General features: G+C 44.7%; 1 protein-coding gene across 1 annotated transcript in view; it reads left to right on the plus strand.

Annotated features, from left to right (window-relative positions):
- The window catches only part of niban2b (niban apoptosis regulator 2b), a 146,168-nt gene that overhangs the window by 52,444 nt on the left and 73,204 nt on the right, over positions 1-20,520 (plus strand). The window contains exons 2-3 of the mRNA XM_084308151.1: positions 8,648-8,778; positions 18,009-18,137. Coding sequence (XP_084164277.1) covers positions 8,648-8,778; positions 18,009-18,137 — 260 coding nt within the window. The remainder of the gene's footprint in view (positions 1-8,647; positions 8,779-18,008; positions 18,138-20,520) is intronic.

Here is a 20,520-nt window from a genome sequence, read left to right on the forward strand (position 1 = left end):
TATTATTATTATTATTATTATTATTATTATTATTATTATTATTATTATTATTATTATTATTATTATTTATTTTTTTTTTTTTTTACCAGGTCAGTCCCATTGAGACGCAATGATCTCTTTTCCAAGGGAAGCCTGGCCAAGACGGCAGCTTAAAACATTGTAATTCGACAGTTAAAACAGACGATGCAAAATGACACAATAAAATGATACCAAATCAACAACAGATTGACCAGATACAGTCTGGTCAGAGCAATAGAGTAAATAATGGGCCTTTCATATAAAGCAGGAGCAAGAACGATATTAGGCTGATTCCAAGTTACTCACAAGATTCTTAAATGTTCTAAGAGAAATTGGCTCCTTCAGGTCCAGAGTGCTCTGTAGTGAGCTCCAGGCAGCGGGTGCAAAGTGCATGAAGGAGCGCTTGCCGAATTTAGTGCGAACTTTGGGGATATGTAGCGGATGACAGTCGTTTGAACGTAAGGAGTAAGTACTCTGGGTTCTTAAAATATAACCACATAAATATTGGGGGAGTAGGGCGGTCAGGTGGCGTAGCGGAGATTGCGCCCGTCACCAACGCAGGAGATGCTGGGTTCGAGCCCAGCTCTCGGCATTGCTACCAGCTTGGCTGGTCGTTCATACTAATACAATTGGCAGTATTAGGGGGTGGGAAGCTGGTGGGTGGGAATCTGGCGTTGTGGACAGCGACACCTACAGGTCAGGTCTCGGCGCTTGCTCAGCGGGGGCAGGACTTGGTGGAGATAGTGTGCCCTCCCACGCGTTACACTTCACCAATGAGAGTCCCACTCCACACTCCAGTTCTCAGGCTGCAGCTGGTTTAAAAGCGAAAGTAAACAGGCTTCTCTGCTGGCTGTGGCTCCAGGGGAGTTGAACAGTTCTGGCTCTGCTAGTTTATTTTCGATCTTTTGGCGCTTTTTTGGTGGACAAACCACCGCACACGTGCACCGTGACTCGCGACTGGAGACTAGCTCTGCTAGCACACATAGCCTACTGTGTACAGACTGTTTCAAACTGTATTTTAAATTGGAAACGAAATAAATGGACAAGAGAAAAATATATCTCAATTTGGTCAGTATTGTCATTTGGACAAGCAAAGCCATTACTTTAAGTTGCAGGCAAGAAAGACAAGTCTGTCCACTGTCTCTGGTTCTAATTATGAAATAATCGATATTATTTTTATAGATTTTTTTTAAATATATCGCGATAATTATCGTTTTATCGCCCAGCCCTACGTGTACCCTGTGCATCTTGTACCCTGTCCGTCTTGTACCCTGTCCGTTTTGTACCCTGTGCATCTTGTACCCTGTCCGTCTTGTACCCTGTCCGTCTTGTACCCTGTCCGTCTTGTACCCTGTCCGTCTTGTACCCTGTCCGTCTTGTACCCTGTGCATCTTGTACCCTGTCCGTCTTGTACCCTGTCCGTCTTGTACCCTGTCCGTCTTGTACCCTGTCCGTCTTGTACCCTGTCCGTCTTGTACCCTGTGCATCTTGTACCCTGTCCGTCTTGTACCCTGTCCGTCTTGTACCCTGTGCGTCTTGTACCCTGTGCATCTTGTACCCTGTGCATCTTGTACCCTGTGCATCTTGTACCCTGTCCGTCTTGTACCCTGTGCGTCTTGTACCCTGTGCATCTTGTACCCTGTGCATCTTGTACCCTGTCCGTCTTGTACCCTGTCCGTCTTGTACCCTGTCCGTCTTGTACCCTGTGCATCTTGTACCCTGTCCGTCTTGTACCCTGTGCATCTTGTACCATGTGCGTCTTGTACCCTGTGCGTCTTGTACCCTGTGCGTCTTGTACCCTGTCCGTCTTGTACCCTGTGCATCTTGTACCCTGTGCATCTTGTACCCTGTGCGTCGTCCCGTTAGAATGTGGGTTATCCCTCTACACTGGTGAGTGAAGTGGTTCTGCTGGGTGGGCCCAGCGGGCCTCCTCTCCTCGGAGGAGTTTGGCACCAGTTCTCTCCCCCTCGGTCTGGCCTGCCTCCAAACTCGTCCTCTTCTCTTTAAGCTCCGAGACCCAATCAGACCGACCCACCAGACCGTTCCCCTCCTCACGCTACAGTTACAGCCCCACACTCGAGATCTATAAGAGCCCCCGGGATTGTAAACAAGCAATTGAGATATATCTTTTTTTTTTTTTTTTTTTTTTTAACGTTTGGAACGATACGTTTAGTTGAAAGAGTTGTATAAACTTGAGATGGTTGCTCCCTGAAGTGAGGTATTTTTAGTCTGATGAACGGGTTGAGAGAGTGAAGTGAGGTCTTTTTAGTCTGATGAACGGGTTGAGAGAGTGAAGTGAGGTCTTTTTAGTCTGATGAACGGGTTGAGAGAGTGAAGTGAGGTATTTTTAGTCTGATGAACGGGTTGAGAGAGTGAAGTGAGGTCTTTTTAGTCTGATGAACAGGTTGAGAGAGTGAAGTGAGGTCTTTTTAGTCTGATGAACGGGTTGAGAGAGTGAAGTGAGGTCTTTTTAGTCTGATGAACGGGTTGAGAGCGTGATCTCGTGTTGAATATACAATGTGAGAGCGTCGTCTCTGTGTGAAGGCTAACTCCGGCGATGGCAAACAGTGGTGTAGTGTGTGTGTGGAGTTGTGAACACGCCGATAAAGCAGGAACAGAACGGTGTGAAATTCTGGGCATTCTGTCAAGGCTGTGTTTGACTTTCAGCAGGGAGACATTATTTATTTTGTACAGAGCAAGATAAGGCTTTTGCAAGGTCACACTCTGCAAGCTGAGATTTCTAAACGATAACATGGGTCCTTGGATGGGGGAGTGGGGTGTGCTGTTCATTGAAGCCTGTAGAGAGGCTCCTCCCCTCCCGCTAGACCCCAATGGGACCCTATTTAAAGAAATTTAAATATGAATGGCTAGTAGACAGCGAAAAATACAAATATTTTTGAATCGTGCCATGAATTACACACACAATGTTTGAAAAAAGTGTGATTGTCAGTAGGCTTGGGCGGTATCATACCATTATGACATAATACCCCGGTATACGGTATACGACGGTATGACTTTCATTTTCATCAGCGGGGGGGGGGGGGGGGGCGGGGCAACCCGTGTTACCAAGTAAACAAATCATCGTTAGCTCTCAGAATGGTAGTCAGAAGCCTGCACCGTTAGCGTTAGCATGTAGCCTAGCCATGGCAGACTATTTGATTCCTTAAGGGCTCGAAATTGCCTGGGTTTTGGTCATATGCTCCCGAAATGCTCCCGCTGTTTGGCTACTTCTATGTGCAATGAAAACTACTCGAATGCTTTATAACATAGGTGTCAAACTCATGGCCCGCGGGCCAAATGTGGCCCGCCACGTCATTTGATGTGGCCCCCAAGAGCTCTGGTAAAAAAAAAAATGATATATATATATATTTTTTTAAACATTAATCTTGGGTTAAAAAATAGCGGCGTTAAAATAATTGTGGGTTAATGCGTTAATAAAGCTTTAACTTTGACAGCCTTAGTTATTACACATTCTTACACATACATGTATGTTGAACATCTGAGGTATTGATGAAGTAACAAAGGAAAAAAGCCAAAAGCACTTACTCCTCAGACATTCTTTGACAATTTTACAGCCCAAAATACAAAAAAGATCCAGGCGGAATAGGTAACAAAGGGTTGAAGAAATATTGTCTGAACTGTCAGATGCAAACTGGCTGTGTGACATAACCGAGCATCTCGCTCAATTGAATAAGAAGCTGTAGGGACGCAAACATCTATCTAGGTCGTCCTCGGACGTAGGCCTGCCGCGATAAGCAATAAATCGATTAATTGCCGCGATAATTAAAATTAATGCAATGATTTTGACGGGCGCGATTAATTGCTATTTGCGCGTTTGTTTTAATGAGGCGGAACCAGTGCCCCTTGTCAGTCACTGTCCGTGTTGGGAGGCGGGCCGCTGGCTTTACTACAGAGCACAGCACAGGAGCTCCGTGGGGCAACGCCTCATAGCTTAACTACATTTCTCAATAGTGTTGCTCCTTTTAACCAAGTAGCGTTATTTATAGTGTAACGTTAGCTATTTTTAGACCCAAGTAGTTACTCGCTACTGCCCGGAGAAACTGGACTGCTAAATAAAGATGAAAGATCGAGTGTTGATTCTCATTCAATGCTAACAACATTAGCTATAGCTAACAAACGAAATACAACGTATAACATAGCTACAACACAGAATAACTTTAATACAATTACATGCATCATTGTTTACAATGAACGGGTGGGGCTAGTCAAAGGACTGGACACGGGGACAAGTTAAACATGAATTCATTTATTATAACGTAGTAGGTAGTTTCGAGTCGTGCTGCAGTGCCTAGTGCTAGGATAATCACAACAATACTTCCGGTCCGGTCGGTGGGCTTCAAAATAAAAGTCTAAAACACCGGAAAAGACGGAGCGGTGGGCTTCAAAATAAAAGTTTTGGGAAATAAAATTCTCAAAAAAAAATTCTCTAACCGGTCGCAATAATATCGCTTATCGCGATATTTTCGGGGGCAATTAATCGCCCAGCAAAATGTGTTATCGTGGCAGGCCTACTCGGACGGGCCCTCCATCGGTGCTTCCAGTCATCCCGGTCCTCCATGCATCTGGCTAGCTCGCCGGTGCTTTCTGTTCCCACATCTCTCCTGAGTACGTCCACGTAGGTTAATGTGGGACGTCCTCGTGATCCCACAGTACAAGTTTGCTGGTTGGCATCTCATGATGTCTCTGGCAGTGACCTGCCAGCCTCATTCTCCTGACTGCCACTTTATCGCTCACCTTTAGCACCCCCCCATACAAGTTTGCATTAGTGACATGCTCATCCCTGTTGATGTTGAGCACCACACGCATCATTCTGGTGTAGCACCCATCCAAGGACTTCTGCAGGGTGGGCTTCAAGGTCCAGCATTCACTGCCATACAAAAGGACAGACTCAACTGTTGCATGAAAGAAGTTGAGCTTGATTTGACGGGGGAGGTTGGATTTCCACACACTGGTCATGCCGTTCAGAGCCCTCCACGCAAGTGCCTTCCTCACTTTAAGGTCTTGCTCGGACGAGTTGAAACAAACAACTCGTCAAACAAGTCAAACAAGTCCCACCCAAAACTTGACCAATATATATAATATAGTTGTGAACTGAGACAACCCTTATTTTGTTATTTTTGAATAAAATTACAGTTGTGTGTTCATGCAGACACATAATAGCAATTTCATTACAAATTGAAAATGGGGGACCCTGATGTAAACAAATCGAAAGTCTTTCTCTGGTCTCCATCCCCCTAACAATTGTGTGTATCAAGCTTTACTGTACTGTACCCATTCTGCAATCTGTTAATTAAAGTTAATTTAACTATCTTACATTAGTTGGATGTATGGCCTCTGCAAGGTTGTGTGCAGCCATTTGTTTTTGTAACATCTGCTACATCTGTCCCACGTGTTCTTTGCAGCTCACAGTTGTTAGTTCTGCCCCTCTTGACTGTGACATTTATTTTACATTACATTAACATTTATACGGTCTTTGGCCCTTTGAGGGCAACCATAATGCTGATGTGGCCCTCTGTGAAAATGAGTTTGACACCCCTGCTTTATAACCTAGTCATTGATTTAGTTCAGGGTAATCTAAGATTAGCCGCAGAGCTAACGCTAGTTAACGTGAGCTAACGCTAGTTAATCAAGCTCACAGAGAGAGATAAACAGCTGACAGCGGATAGTACAGGACGGTACAAATACAATAAAAAAGCGGGTGGGGGCTGTTGTGTAAACCTTGTACTCTTTAGTTCACATATAATAAGAGACGGATTATTTGCTTGCTCCACTAGTGCACAACAACACAAACCAACTCGTCTCGTTACCACAACGCTTTACGGTATTTTCACAGCACTGTCGCAACATTACCGTAAAACGTGAACACCGTTGTGACCCACTCGCTCCACTAGTGAGGACTGGTCTCGCCCTCTGCTGGCGCGTGTGTGCACTACACTCAAAACTCTGTTTCACTGTAATATAAACTGAAGCGCATCTGTGATTTTGACGGTTTTTACGGTATTGATTTTCAATACCATCGGCATTTATAAATACCCTGGTATACCATAATACCGTCATACCGCCCAAGCCTAATTGTCAGCTAGCTAACGTTATGTTATAGCATCAAAAGAATCAGAAAAAATAAATAACACACATCCTCCGTTTGTTGGTGCTGAGCCAAACTGTAAAAACAGTAATACATAAGACAAAGCTGGGCTCGCAACTCATTAGTAGTTCCAAGGTGTTTATTTGACAAAAAGGCAGATGCAACGTTTCGACCCTTCCGGTCTTCTTCAAGCATGAAGACAACACAACACTGACATCTTTTTATACAGGAAGTGAACTTAATTTAATATCAGCCCCACCTGGTGATCAGGGGCGCTCCCAAGATTTGCATGATACATTTTATACATGATTAAGTAACTTTCTTTTCATTTGACATTTTTTAGAAGATTTGAGAAATATCTATATTAAACACAACATTAAGACATAATTTACAGCAGTGTTAGTCACTGAAAACAAATGAAAAAAACACAAAAAAAAAAAAAGTCCATTAACTGTCTCCCTCTATAAGTTAAATTTACAAATAAGGTCTAATGTCAAAGTCCTCATTGAGTCCTGTTGGTGCCATCGTTTTAACATAATGGATCCACCATACTTCTCTCCTCAGTAGGAGATTATCTATATCTCCCCCTCGTCTTGGAAGATGCACTCTCTCTATTCCAAGGTATCTTAGTGATGAGACATTGTGGTGTGCCTTTTTAAAATGTAAAGCTACTGGGCTTTTTTCATCCCCATTCCGTATGTCTTAATGTTGTGTTTAATATAGATATTTCTCAAATCTTCAAAAAAAATTCAAATGAAAAGAAATTGTTACTTAATCATGTATAAAATGTATCATGCAAATCTTGGGACCGCTCCTGATCACCAGGTGGCCTTTTCCTTAATGATAAGCAAGCAGTGCAAGAATGCGGAAGCATTCTACCGTAGTGGCGTGCGGTAATGCGCCTTTCATTTTCCGCCGCCCAGCGCCCGTGCGTGCACCGGCGGCGGCGTGCTCGCGCGAGGTGCCCGCGCATGCGCATGAGATCCCGCCTTGGTTCGACACGAGCGGAGCTCAATATATATGTCACCGCCCCTTATTCAGTATCTAGAAATAGCTCAATTGGCAAGACTACATGGCTGTGGATCCTATGGCTTGTTTGCTGGCGAGTTCGAATCCCATCGAATATTTTTTTTTTAACGTGATTTTTTTTTTAACGTGTATTCTTTCGCCGGTTAAGGTTAGGCATGGTTAAGGTTAAGGTTAAGGTTAGGCATTGTTTCGGAGTTGGTTAAGGTTAGAACGGTTAAGTTTAGGCGCTGTTAAGGAGCTGGTTAAGGTTAGAGTTTGTCAAAGAGAATGGCAATATAATTTCTATGGTTAAGGTTAGGCATGGTTAAGGTTAAGGTTAAGGTTAGGCATTGTTTCGGAGTTGGTTAAGGTTAGAACGGTTAAGTTTAGGCGCTGTTAAGGAGCTGGTTAAGGTTAGAGTTTGTCAAAGAGAATGGCAATAGACAGCCTATTTCCGCGCGACAGCTCCCAAAGCGGGCCTGAAAAGAAAGGCGCTTTACCGTAGTGGCGTGCGGTGACGAATGCTTCCGCATTTTTGCACTGCTTGCTTATCATTAAGGTAGACGCCACCAGGTGGGGCTGATATTCAATTTAGTTCACTTCCTGTATAAAAAGATGTCAGTGTTGTGTTGTCTTCATGCTTGAAGAAGACCGGAAGGGTCGAAACGTTGCATCTGCCTTTTTGTCAAATAAACACCTTGGAACTACTAATGACTTGCGAGCCCCGCTTTGTCCTATAGCATCAAAAGAAACCACATCGATACTGCTAGCTATGCTAAATAAATACTTAGCTATTATCTAGCTAATGCTTGGCTAACTTGCTTGTCAGTCAACCTTTTTTTTTTTACTCGCAAATTATCTCTTAAATTGACTCGACTTGATCATAATGTGTAATTCATGGCACAACTCAAACGGGATCCAAACAGTTCTGTGTCCCTCGCTGTCGACTAGCGTACACACACCATGGTGGTCCAGCACAAGGGGAGGGACCAGTGGGCCTCCTCATCCTCTCCTCTCTATTGGCTCTGCTGTGTGTGTGTGTGTGTGTGTGTGTGTGTGTGTGTGTGTGTGTGTGTGTGTGTGTGTGTGTGTGTGTGTGTGTGTGTGTGTGTGTGTGTGTGTGTGTGTGTGTGTGTGTGTGTGTGTGTGTGTGTGTGTGTGTGTGTGTGTGTGTGTGTGTGTGTGTGTGTGTGTGTGTGTGTGTGTGTGTGTGTGTGTGTGTGTGTGTGTGTGTGTGTGTGTGTGTGTGTGTGTGTGAGAACTGTATCGATGAAGCATACAGGTGTTTTGATAACTGAATCGTCTTACCCGTGAAAACACCTCGCGGTTTATTTTATTCATCAACACTTGATTCCAAATGATCCCAATTAACCCTTTCACTACCACACCAACAAAATGGTTAACCCTATCACTGCGACAATACTGAAGGTTAACCCTTTCACTGCCACACGGCAAATGGTCAACCCTTTCACTACCCTAACGAGTGTGTGTGTGTGTGTGTGTGTGCTTCCACAGTGCGCAGCGGCGAGGTGATGGGGGAGCTGTGCCGGCTGTACGAGCAGCAGTATGCGGTGGCGCTCTTCAACAACGTGCGCTTTGACATCGAGGGAGGAGGCGGGCCGACGCCACAGCTGCTTCACCGCAAGGTAAACACTCAGAGACGGGACTGGGTTAACCCTTTCACTGCCACACTGCAGACGGTTAACCCTTTCACTGCCACACTGCAGACGGTTAACCCTTTCACTGCCACACTACAGACGGTTAACCCTTTCACTGCCACACTACAGACGGTTAACCCTTTCACTACCACACTACAGACGGTTAACCCTTTCACTGCCACACTGCAGACGGTTAACCCTTTCACTGCCACACTACAGACGGTTAACCCTTTCACTGCCACACTACAGACGGTTAACCCTTTCACTGCCACACTACAGACGGTTAACCCTTTCACTGCGACAATGCAGAAGGTTAACCCTTTCACCGCCACACTACAGACGGTTAACCCTTTCACTGCCACACTACAGACGGTTAACCCTTTCACTGCCACACTACAGACGGTTAACCCTTTCACCGCCACACTACAGACGGTTAACCCTTTCACCGCACACTACAGACGGTTAACCCTTTCACTGCCACACTACAGACGGTTAACCCTTTCACTGCCACACTACAGACGGTTAACCCTTTCACTGCGACAATGCAGAAGGTTAACTATTTCACTACCACACTGCAGACGGTTAACCCTTTCACTGCCACAATGCAGACTGTTAACCCTTTCACTGCGACAATGCAGAAGGTTAACCCTTTCACTACCACACTACAGACTGTTAACCCTTTCACTGCCACACTACAGGTGGTTAACCCTTTCACTGCGACAATGCAGAAGGTTAACCCTTTCACTACCACACTACAGACGGTTAACCCTTTCACTGCCACAATGCAGAAGGTTAACCCTTTCACTACCACACTACAGACGGTTAACCCTTTCACTGTGACAATGCAGCATGTTAACCCTTTCACTACCACACTACAGACGGTTAACCCTTTCACTGTGACAATGCAGAATGTTAACTCTTTCACTATCGCACTACAGACGGTTAACCCTTTCCCTACCACACTACAGACTGTTAACCCTTTCACTGTGACAATACAGAAGGTTAACCCTTTCACTGCCGCAATACAAAGGGTTAACCCTTTCAGAACCACACTACAGTAGGTTAACCATCTGTAGTGTGGTAGTGAAAGGGTTAACCTTATGTAGTGTGGTAGTGAAAGGGTTAAAAATGGCTGTCCAGTTGTCCACATAGGTAAACATGTATCTCTTCTTATTAAGATAGTTTTGATCTCTGAAACCTTATTTCCTGTTTGTAGCAATGATGTCGGCGATATTAGAGTAGAATCGTTGCTCGGCACAATCCATGCTGTTCCTCATATCGGCTCAAGCTCCTGGCCTGAGTGAAACTGAACTGATATTTACTCCAGTATTTACTCCACAGTGAAACTGAACTGATATTTACTCCACAGTGAAACTGAACTGATATTTACTCCAGTATTTACTCCACAGTGAAACTGAACTGCTATTTACTCCAGTATTTACTTCACAGTGAAGCTGAACTGATATTTACTCCAGTATTTACTTCACAGTGAAACTGAACTGATATTTACTCCAGTATTTACTCCACAGTGAAACTGAACTGATATTTACTCCAGTATTTACTTCACAGTGAAACTGAACTGATATTTACTCCACAGTATTTACTTCACAGTGAAACTGAACTGATATTTACTCCAGTATTTACTCCACAGTGAAACTGAACTGATATTTACTCCACAGTATTTACTCCACAGTGAAACTGAACTGATATTTACTCCAGTATTTACTCCACAGTGAAACTGAACTGATATTTACTCCAGTATTTACTCCACAGTGAAACTGAACTGATATTTACTCCAGTATTTACTCCACAGTGAAACTGAACTGATATTTACTCCAGTATTTACTCCACAGTGAAACTGAACTGATATTTACTCCAGTATTTACTCCACAGTGAAACTGAACTGATATTTACTCCAGTATTTACTCCGCAGTGAAACTGAACTGATATTTACTCTAGTATTTACTCCACAGTGAAACTGAACTGATATTTACTCCACAGTATTTACTCCACAGTGAAACTGAACTGATATTTACTCCAGTATTTACTCCACAGTGAAACTGAACTGATATTTACTCCAGTATTTACTCCACAGTGAAACTGAACTGATATTTACTACACAGTATTTACTCCAAAGTGCACCCAAAGTACTAGATTTTGGTCAACTAGTATTAGTCTCACTGGCGGGATATAGACTGTGGGTATAAGCACGCCATTGGCCGACTGTTTCAGTCGGAATTCTCCTCCCCTTCCGCTATCTGTGACCCTATTTTGCAAGGACACCTTCACGGCCCAGGCATGATTAAGGAGGATTGTGAAGAAATACAAACAAGCCAGAGCATCCTCCCCCCCCCCCCCCCCCTCCCCGCTATAGCGGAATGATAATTGGTCCAGCCAGACCCCTCTCCGGCATTGGCACAGCGCTAACATAGTGTGGAGAGCGGTAACTCGAGCCTAGCTTGTATAGACGAGAGCTCGACTCCATTGACTTGCCTTAGTTTGTGGCTAACTAGGCGGATTGTGCTGAGAAAAAGAAAAGACTCATCATTGGAAAGTAGGAAATAGGGCTTGGTTTCCAAAAGATCACAACTACACCTCTGCCCTCACCCAAAAGCTCTTCCTCCGTCACCTTCTGAGAAACTGCCGTAGGAGACGCAAAGGACCAAGGAGAGACACCTGACAACAAGTCCGCTTTTGCTTCTTCCAGACTGCAGAATATTCAAAATTTCGGATTAATTAAGAATAGATAATATGGATGTGTCTTGTTCTGGATATTTCATGCTGGAGTCCAGATAGGATGACATGAATAGAACATGAGAGTATGGTGTGTGTGTGCGCGTGCACGTGTGCGTGTGTGTGTGTGTCCCTTCCCACACCCCAGATGTGCCCTACTGTCTGGTGCTATGGTGAAGTTAGAAAAAACATCCATTAATAACCCCTCCCCCCCCTCCCCGCTCTCCTAGTTTGAGTCTAGTATTTGTATCACCCCTTGTAGCCACAACTCTTTATGTGAATTCTCTGGGGTCATGTTTGAGGCTTTATTTCAGTTGTGAAAAAGTCCATTTATAGTGGGTTGAGCCTGTAAGCGGTCTGTCTGCTATTTACTACACACGCACACACACACACACACACACACTAATGAAGCGGCGTAGCAGCGCCTGCCTGGAGTCCTCTAACGGCTTAGGAGACGGTATTGTGGAATGAGGTGGGCCTACCCGAGGACAACAATGCTAACTGGGCGGGTGTAGGTCTGAGCGAACAACCATTAGCGCATGCAGACAAGAATGTGAGCACGTAAACGTATCACTTTTTTTAATGGGTTCTCAAGAGCACCGTTAAAACATTGAAGTGTTCTTCAAACGGTCGTACACTCTCCTCCTCCCTGAGTCGTGGCTGTACCGTATGCTACAACTGTACGCTACATGGTGCTAACTGTACCGTAGGCTACCGTACGCTACATGGTGCTAACTGTACCGTATGCTACTGTACGCTACATGGTGCTAACTGTACCGTATGCTACCGTACACTACATGGTGCTAACTGTACCGTATGCTACTGTACGCTACATGGTGCTAACTGTACCGTATGCTACCTGGTGCTAACTGTACCGTATGCTACTGTACGCACTATCGTACGCTATGGTGCTAACTGTACCGTATGCTACCGTACACTACATGGTGCTAACTGTACCGTATGCTACTGTACGCTACATGGTGCTAACTGTACCGTATGCTACTGTACGCTACATGGTGCTAACTGTACCGTATGATACCTGGTGCTAACTGTACCGTATGCTACCGTACGCGCTATCGTACGCTACATGGTGCTAACTGTACCGTATGCTACCGTACACTACATGGTGCTAACTGTACCGTATGCTACTGTATGCTACATGGTGCTAACTGTACCGTATGCTACTGTACGCTACATGGTGCTAACTGTACCGTATGCTACCGTACGCTACATGGTGCTAACTGTACCGTATGCTACTGTATGCTACATGGTGCTAACTGTACCGTATGCTACCGTACGCGCTATCGTACGCAACATGGTGCTAACTGTACCGTATGCTACTGTATGCTACATGGTGCTAACTGTACCGTATGCTACTGTACGCTACATGGTGCTAACTGTACGGTATGCTATCGTACGCTACATGGTGCTAACTGTACCGTATGCTACCGTATGCTACATGGTGCTAACTGTGCGGTATGCTATCGTACGCTACATGGTGCTAACTGTACCGTATGCTACCGTACGCTACATGGTGCTAACTGTACCGTATGCTACTGTATGCTACATGGTGCTAACTGTACCGTATGCTACTGTACGCTACATGGTGCTAACTGTACGGTATGCTATCGTACGCTACATGGTGCTAACTGTACTGTATGCTACCGTACGCTACATGGTGCTAACTGTACTGTATGCTACCGTACACTACATGGTGCTAACGCTGATGCACAGCGGTACTAAATGAGAGCGGGATGGTATGCCACCTAGTTTCACGTGCTGTTCCTATTAAGGATGAGGCACGTGTAATGTTTTCCCAGATCGAGTACTCATGAATTACTCGAGTAGTGCTTGCTTAATTGTTGACATGCACAGTCGCACACTACCGATTTTATTATGTAAATAGTAAATGGCTGCATTTATATAGCGCTTTTATCAAAAGCGCTTTACAATTTGTTCCTCACATTTTACACATTCACACACCAACGGCGGAGGCAACCATGCAAGGTGCCAACCTGCACATCGGGAGCAATTAGGGGTTAAGTGTTTTACTCAAGGACACTTCGACACGCTGCCCGGGAGGAGTGGGAATCTAACTGGGAACCTCCGGATTACCAGACGACTGCTCTACCTCCTGAGCCACTGTCGGCCCAGGGTCTCCCTCCACGGACATAACGATGCACAGAAATATACTCTATGCTTAAAGTGTATTGTTTAGTCAAAACACTCAGTTACCATTTGTAATTATTCGATGACTGTACCTCCACTCTGTCCGCAACCGGACTCCACTCATGGAACGCTACGCAAAGTGGGTGACATGATGTTGGCGCAATTTGGAAATGCACTTAACCCTTTCACTGCCGCACTACCAAACGGTTAACCCTTTCACTGCGACAATACACAGAAGGTTAACTGTTTCACTGCCACACAACAGCAGGTTAACCCTTTCACTGCCACACTACAGAAGGTAGTGATGCACGATATATCGGCCGCCGATATAATATCGGCCGATATGGCCGTTTTTTTACACATCGGTATCGGACCGATATCAAGATAGGACCGATATTTTTTTTATGTTTTTTTTTTTTTTTTTACATGTTTTGGCCTTAAATAGTTTCAAAATATCAGTAATTTCTGAAAATAAGTTACAAAAGTAAAAAAAAATTGCGTTTTGGAAAATAGCTCTTTATTTGATTATCATAAAAAAGTGTTTTCTATACAGAGATATCGACATCGGTAAATATCGGTATCGGCCAGAACAGCAATATTAATATCGGTTATCGGTATCGGCCACAATTTTCACATCGGTGCATCACTAACAGAAGGTTAACCCTTTACTATCACACTACCGATGGTTAACCTTCTGTAGTGTGGCAGTGAAATGGTTCAACATAAACCGCTGTTTTTATCTTTCATATAAAGCTAAGCTAGCTTTCAGCGCAACGTTTTCACGGTACACTCTCACGCTCCACAGCTGACCAGTGTGGTCTTCCTGCAACAGCTGCTCACGCCTCGCGGGATTTCAGAAAACCACCCAAGTTCAGTTGAAACGAGTACTGGAGTCATTGATTCACTATGCAGTGTCACTGTGTGTGCGGTTGTGTTGTCACTGTATTATGAGATTCTGTCATGTGTGTAATAATAATTTCTTAAATTTATATAGCGCCTTTCAGGAAAGGCGCTTAACAGAGGAGGGGGGGGGGACTAAGGGGAAGGAAATCGGAGGAACAATTGGGTAAAAAGAGGGAAGTCAGGCAGAGTCATTGATAAATTTGGTGGAAGAAGTGAGATTTGAGTTGTGATTTGAAGGAGTCCAGGGATGTAGCGTTGCGGATGTTTGGAGGGAGGGAGTTCCAGAGGGTGGGTGCGGCAACAGAGAAGGCTCTGGGACCGACAGTGCGCAGATTTGTTTATTTGTTTATTTTATGGATCCCCATTAGTCTACACCCATGGGTGAAAGACTATTCTTCCTGGGGTCCGAACACATAACTTTTTGATCCACTTTTTCTCCCATTTTTTCTATATTTTCTCCCATCCCAATTTCGTATCATCCAATTCAACCCTCCCCTGTCACGAACGCTGTTTCTTGCCTCCCACAAGCCGGCTGCAATGTGGACTAAGTCATACATAGCACAAGTCCCCTCCGGTACTTGAGGTAACAGCAGTCGCATCTTTTCACCTGCGCAGCTCGATCTCTCAATGGCGAGGAGTAACGCGTGGGAGGCTCACGCTGCCCCAGACACTTCCTGATTCTACTGCGCAGGCGCACCAACAGACCTGTAGGAGTCGCTGTCCACAACGCCCGATCCCCACCCATCAGTTTCCCACCCCCTAATACGGCCAATGTGTATTAGTACGGACGACCAGCTAAACTGAAAGCAATGTGGAGCGCTGGGATCGAACAGGCGATCCCAGCGTCTCCGCATTCGTGGCTCTAGCCACAAATACAATACGAACTAAACTAACTAACCAAACTAACAATACTAACTAAATAAACTAACTTCAACTTTTTCTTAAAAGTTAATGTGTTGCTGGTCATCATTATCTTCACAGGTATACAATTCCAGTTTGCAGCAGCTCTATACATTACGGTTCTCTCAAGTGCATTTGTTCTTGGTAGAGGTAGAGTAAAGTGAAGACCCACGGCGTGGCTGGTGACATAGCCATGTCTAGTATTGGTGGGTTGTGGTGGGGATGGAGAGGAGACCGGAGTCAGAGGACCACAGACCACAGTAGGGATGGAGGAGGTTGGCTACTGGCTAGGTACCAGGGGGCAAGGGAATTAATGGATTTGTAGGTGATGAGGAGGATCTTAAAGTCGATGCAGGACTTGACTGGAAGCCAGTGGAGGTGGATGAGGTAGGAGTGATGTGGTGCCAGGGCTTGGTGCGGGTGAGAACCCTAGCAGCTGAATCTTGTAACTTTGTAAAGTTGGTTCATACAGTATGTCTTTGCACCATTGTCACCATATACATTCATTGGATTCTGTTAAATAATGTGTTTTTGACTCTGAAAGCATGAAAATATAATTACTCCCAGCCCACTCGCGTTTAAAATATGTAAATAAGTACAAAATGTAAATAATCGACCCACAATATAATATACGTTATGTTATATAGCCATACTGTAATATATTTGTGTATTGTCAATGTAGAATGTGTTCGTATTACAAATAAGTAATAAATAAATATTACATTATCCAAACAATGTAAACTGTTAAAAAGGGGAACTCCAACATTTTGGGAAATTAGCTTATTTAACATCTTCCCTGGAGTTAGACAAGAAGATACATACCTTTTTTGTCTCTGTGCGTGCATTTTAGCTTTGGGAATAGACGCTCCGTTAGCATAGCTTAGCTTCATCACTGGAAGTGAGGCAGGACAGTAGCCTTACAGTGCCTTACAGTGTATTGCAAGGTCTGACATTGACCAAATTTGATATGCATGACCTTGGTGGGCTCTAGGTCAACTCCTGAAAAGGGGGTCAATGTCAGACCTTGCAATCAAAAGTTAGGGGGCGCACTGAAATTATGGCAAGGGTTATTAGCCCCCTAACTTTTGATTGCAAAGTCTGACATTGACCCCCTTTTCAGGAGTTGACCTAGAGCCCACCAAGGTCATGCATATCAAGTTTGGTCAATGTCAGACCTTGCAATACACTGTAAGGCACTGTAAAGCTACTGTCCTGCCTCACTTCCAGTGATTAAGCTAAGCTATGCTAACGGAGCGTCTATTCCCAAAGCTAAAATGCACGCACAGAGACAAAAAAGGTATGTATCTTCTTGTCTAACTCCAGGGAAGATGTTAAATAAGCTAATTTCCCAAAATGTTGGAGTTCCCCTTTAACATTTTATATCTCATGGCATGAATCTTAAAGGGTAACTATCTTACTATTTATTTCACTATTTGGGCAATTTTACACAATTCCTGTGAGTCTATGGAACACATCTGTAAGTTATTTTTCAAAAAAGAATCATTGTTTTGTATTTTATTTTTTATTTTTTTTTGGTCTTTTTCCCCCTCCATTTTCCTCCGATTTTTTCTCCCATCCCAATGTTAGTCGTATGCCAATTCCCAGTCCCTTCCTGGTCGCTGCGCTTTACCCCCCACAGTCAGATCATTTGGGAGAGTGGAGGCTACCACGTGCTTCCTCCGACACACATCCAGCCAATCACCGCTTCTTTTCACCTGGCAGCGCGGATTCTCATTGAGAGGGCGTAGCGTGTGGGAGGACCACACTATCCCCCTCACGTCCAATCCGCGCTTAGCAGGCGCCCCGACCGAACTGTAGGAGTCGCTGTTTACAACGACCCGGACCCACCCCGCCAGCTTCTCCCACCCTCTGATACAGCCAATTGTATCAGTGCAGACGGCCAGCCAAGCTGGTGACAACCCCGGAGCTGTGAGCTGGATTCGAACAGGCGAACCAAGCTCACAGCTTTATTTGTTTTAAAGGAGACGATTTAGAAATGGTCAATGGGGAATTACATTGCATTTTCAAGATGGTGGACCGGCCGGAAACAGCAATAACGTTATTGTCATTGAGCATCCTGATGGCCTGCGGATAGAAGCTTCTTCTGAGTCTCTCTGTGCTTGCCATGAGACTCCGGTAGCGCTTAGTTACTGTGTCTGTAACTAGGCTTGAGTAAATTGCAATGAACCAAATGAGAATATCAATACTTTTGTTTTATCTTTGACTGTGAATAACACCATCATGCTAAAATTGACCACACCTGAAAAATCTAAGCAAATGAATAAATGAAAGATGATTAAACAGAAGGTTTTGTAGATACAGTACTGAATTCTGCCATCCGGACACATGCAATTTGAAATATGATTATAGAATATAGAACATCAGGCCTAAAATGGTTATGCGATTAAAATGTGATTAATTCGATTAATTAATTACAAATCCTGTAATTAATTAATTAGATTAAAAAAAATGTATCGCCTGACAGCACTAGTTATTTCATTTTTACCCCTCAGACGCCTCTGGAGAACAAGTCCATCTTCTCTGGAGCTCTGTTCCAGTACCTGGAGGAGAGCAAGAAGTGGAGGAACCGCTTCCTGTTCGTCCCGGACTCCTACAACGTCAACTACTACGACAGCAAAGCGGTGAGGAAAGACAACTCATGCCGTCATCCTTTCTTTTAACCCTTTCACTACCACACTACAGAAGGTTAACCTTTCACTACCACTACAGAAGGTTAACATTTCACTACCACAAGGCTATGTGGCGTAGTGGGCAAGGGGCTCGCCACGAAATCTGGAGACGCTGGGCTTGCCTGTTTGAGCCCAGCGCTCCACATTTGCTTTCAGTTTAACTGGTCGTTCATACTAATACACATTGGCCGTATTAGGGGGTGGGAAACTGATGGGTGGGGATCGGGCGTTGTGGACAGCGACTCCTACAGGTCGGTTGGTGCGCCTGCGCAGTAGAATCAGGAAGTGTCAGGGGCAGCGTGAGCCTCCCACGCGTTACTCCTCGCCACTGAGAGATCGAGCTGCGCAGGTGAAAAGATGCGACTGCTGTTACCTCAAGTACCGGAGGGGACTTGTGCTATGTATGACTTAGTCCACATTGCAGCCGGCTTGTGGGAGGCAAGAAACAGCGTTCGAGACAGGAGAGGGTTGAATTGGATGTTACGAAATTGGGATGGGAGAAAATATAGAAAATGGGAGAAAAAGTGGATACAAAAAAAAACATTTCACTACTACACTACAGAAGGTTAACATTTCACTACCACACTACAGAAGGTTAACCCTTTCACTACCACACTACAGAAGGTTAACCTTTCACTACCACACTACAGAAGGTTAACCTTTCACTACCACACTACAGAAGGTTAACATTTCACTACCACACTACAGAAGGTTAACCCTTTCACTACCACACTACAGAAGGTTAACCTTTCACTACCACACTACAGACGGTTAACCTTTCACTACCACACTACAGAAGGTTAACCTTTCACTACCACACTACAGAAGGTTAACCTTTCACTACCACACTACAGAAGGTTAACCTTTCACTACCACACTACAGAAGGTTAACCCTTTCACTACCACACTACAGACGGTTAACCCTTTCACTACCACACTACAGACGGTTAACCTTTCACTACCACACTACAGACGGTTAACCTTTCACTACCTGGTAGTGAAAGGTTAACCTTCTGTAGTGTGTTAGTGAAAGGTTTAACCCTTTCACTACCACACTACAGAAGGTTTACCCTTTCACTACCACACTACAGAAGGTTAACCTTTCACTACCACACTACAAAAGGTCAACCCTTTCACTACCACACTACAGAAGGTTAACCATTTCACTACCACACTACAGAAGGTTAACCCTTTCACTACCACACTACAGACTGTTGACCCTTTCACTACCACGCTACAGAAGGTTAACCTTTCACTACCACACTACAGAAGGTTAACCCTTTCACTAACACTACAGACGGTTAACACTTTCACTACCACTACATAAGGTTACCCCTTTCACTACCACACTACAGAAGGTTAACCATTTCACTACAGACTGTTAACCGTCTGTAGTGTGTGGTAGTGAAAGGGTTAACCCTTTGTCGTGTGACAGTGAAAGGGTTAACCTTCTGTATCGTCGCAGTGAAGGGGTTAACCATTTGGCAGTGTGGTAGTGAAAGTGTTAAACCTCCTCATGACAGTATAGTTCCTAGAAGTTGAGTTGATCCATTTATGTATTTATTTTAGGTGTGAAACCGTCTCATTGCCAACATGGCCTAAAGAATAAGTGCTCCGGTCGCGTGAATCCTTTCGGCAACTGGCTTGTCCTTCCGCGTTCCCGTTTGGCGCTCTGATTGGCCAGGTCATGTGACATGTGCGCCCAATAGCGTCTTTGCCCATTTCCGCGTCGAACAGCCTGCAAACTACCTGGTGTTCTATCGCCCTGCTCTAAGACAAACTCTAACCTTAACCAACTTCGAAAGAGTGCCTAAGCTTAACCGTGCAAAAACTTGCCGTCCCACGATTGGCGCTCATGTCACATGACTTGGCCAATCAGAGCGCCAAACGGGAACGCGGAAGGACAAGCCAGTTGCCGAAAGGATTCACGCGCTCCGGTCAGCCGACACTGACATGGTCGTTCCAGAGCGCTCCGCTTTTAGATGAACCCTTTCACTACCACACACTACAGAAGGTTAACCCTTTCACTACATCACACTACAGAAGGTTAACCCTTTCACTACACACTGTTAACCGTCTGTAGTGTGGTAGTGAAAGGGTTAACCTTCTGTCGTGTTGTTAGTGAAAGGGTTAAGGCCATGTTTCACGTGATTTAGTTCTCTGCTCATGTGTCTGACCCCCTGTCTCCCCTCCTCTCTGGTCTCTGCTCGTGTGTCTGACCCCCTGTCTCCCCTCCTCTCTGGTCTCTGCTCGTGTGTCTGACCCCCTGTCTCCCCTCCTCTCTGGTCTCTGCTTGTGTGTCTGACCCCCTGTCTCCCCTCCTCTCTGGTCTCTG

This window comes from Notolepis coatsorum (genome assembly GCF_963971535.1).
Source record: "Notolepis coatsorum genome assembly, chromosome: 2".
Taxonomy (NCBI): Eukaryota; Metazoa; Chordata; class Actinopteri; order Aulopiformes; family Paralepididae; genus Notolepis; species Notolepis coatsorum.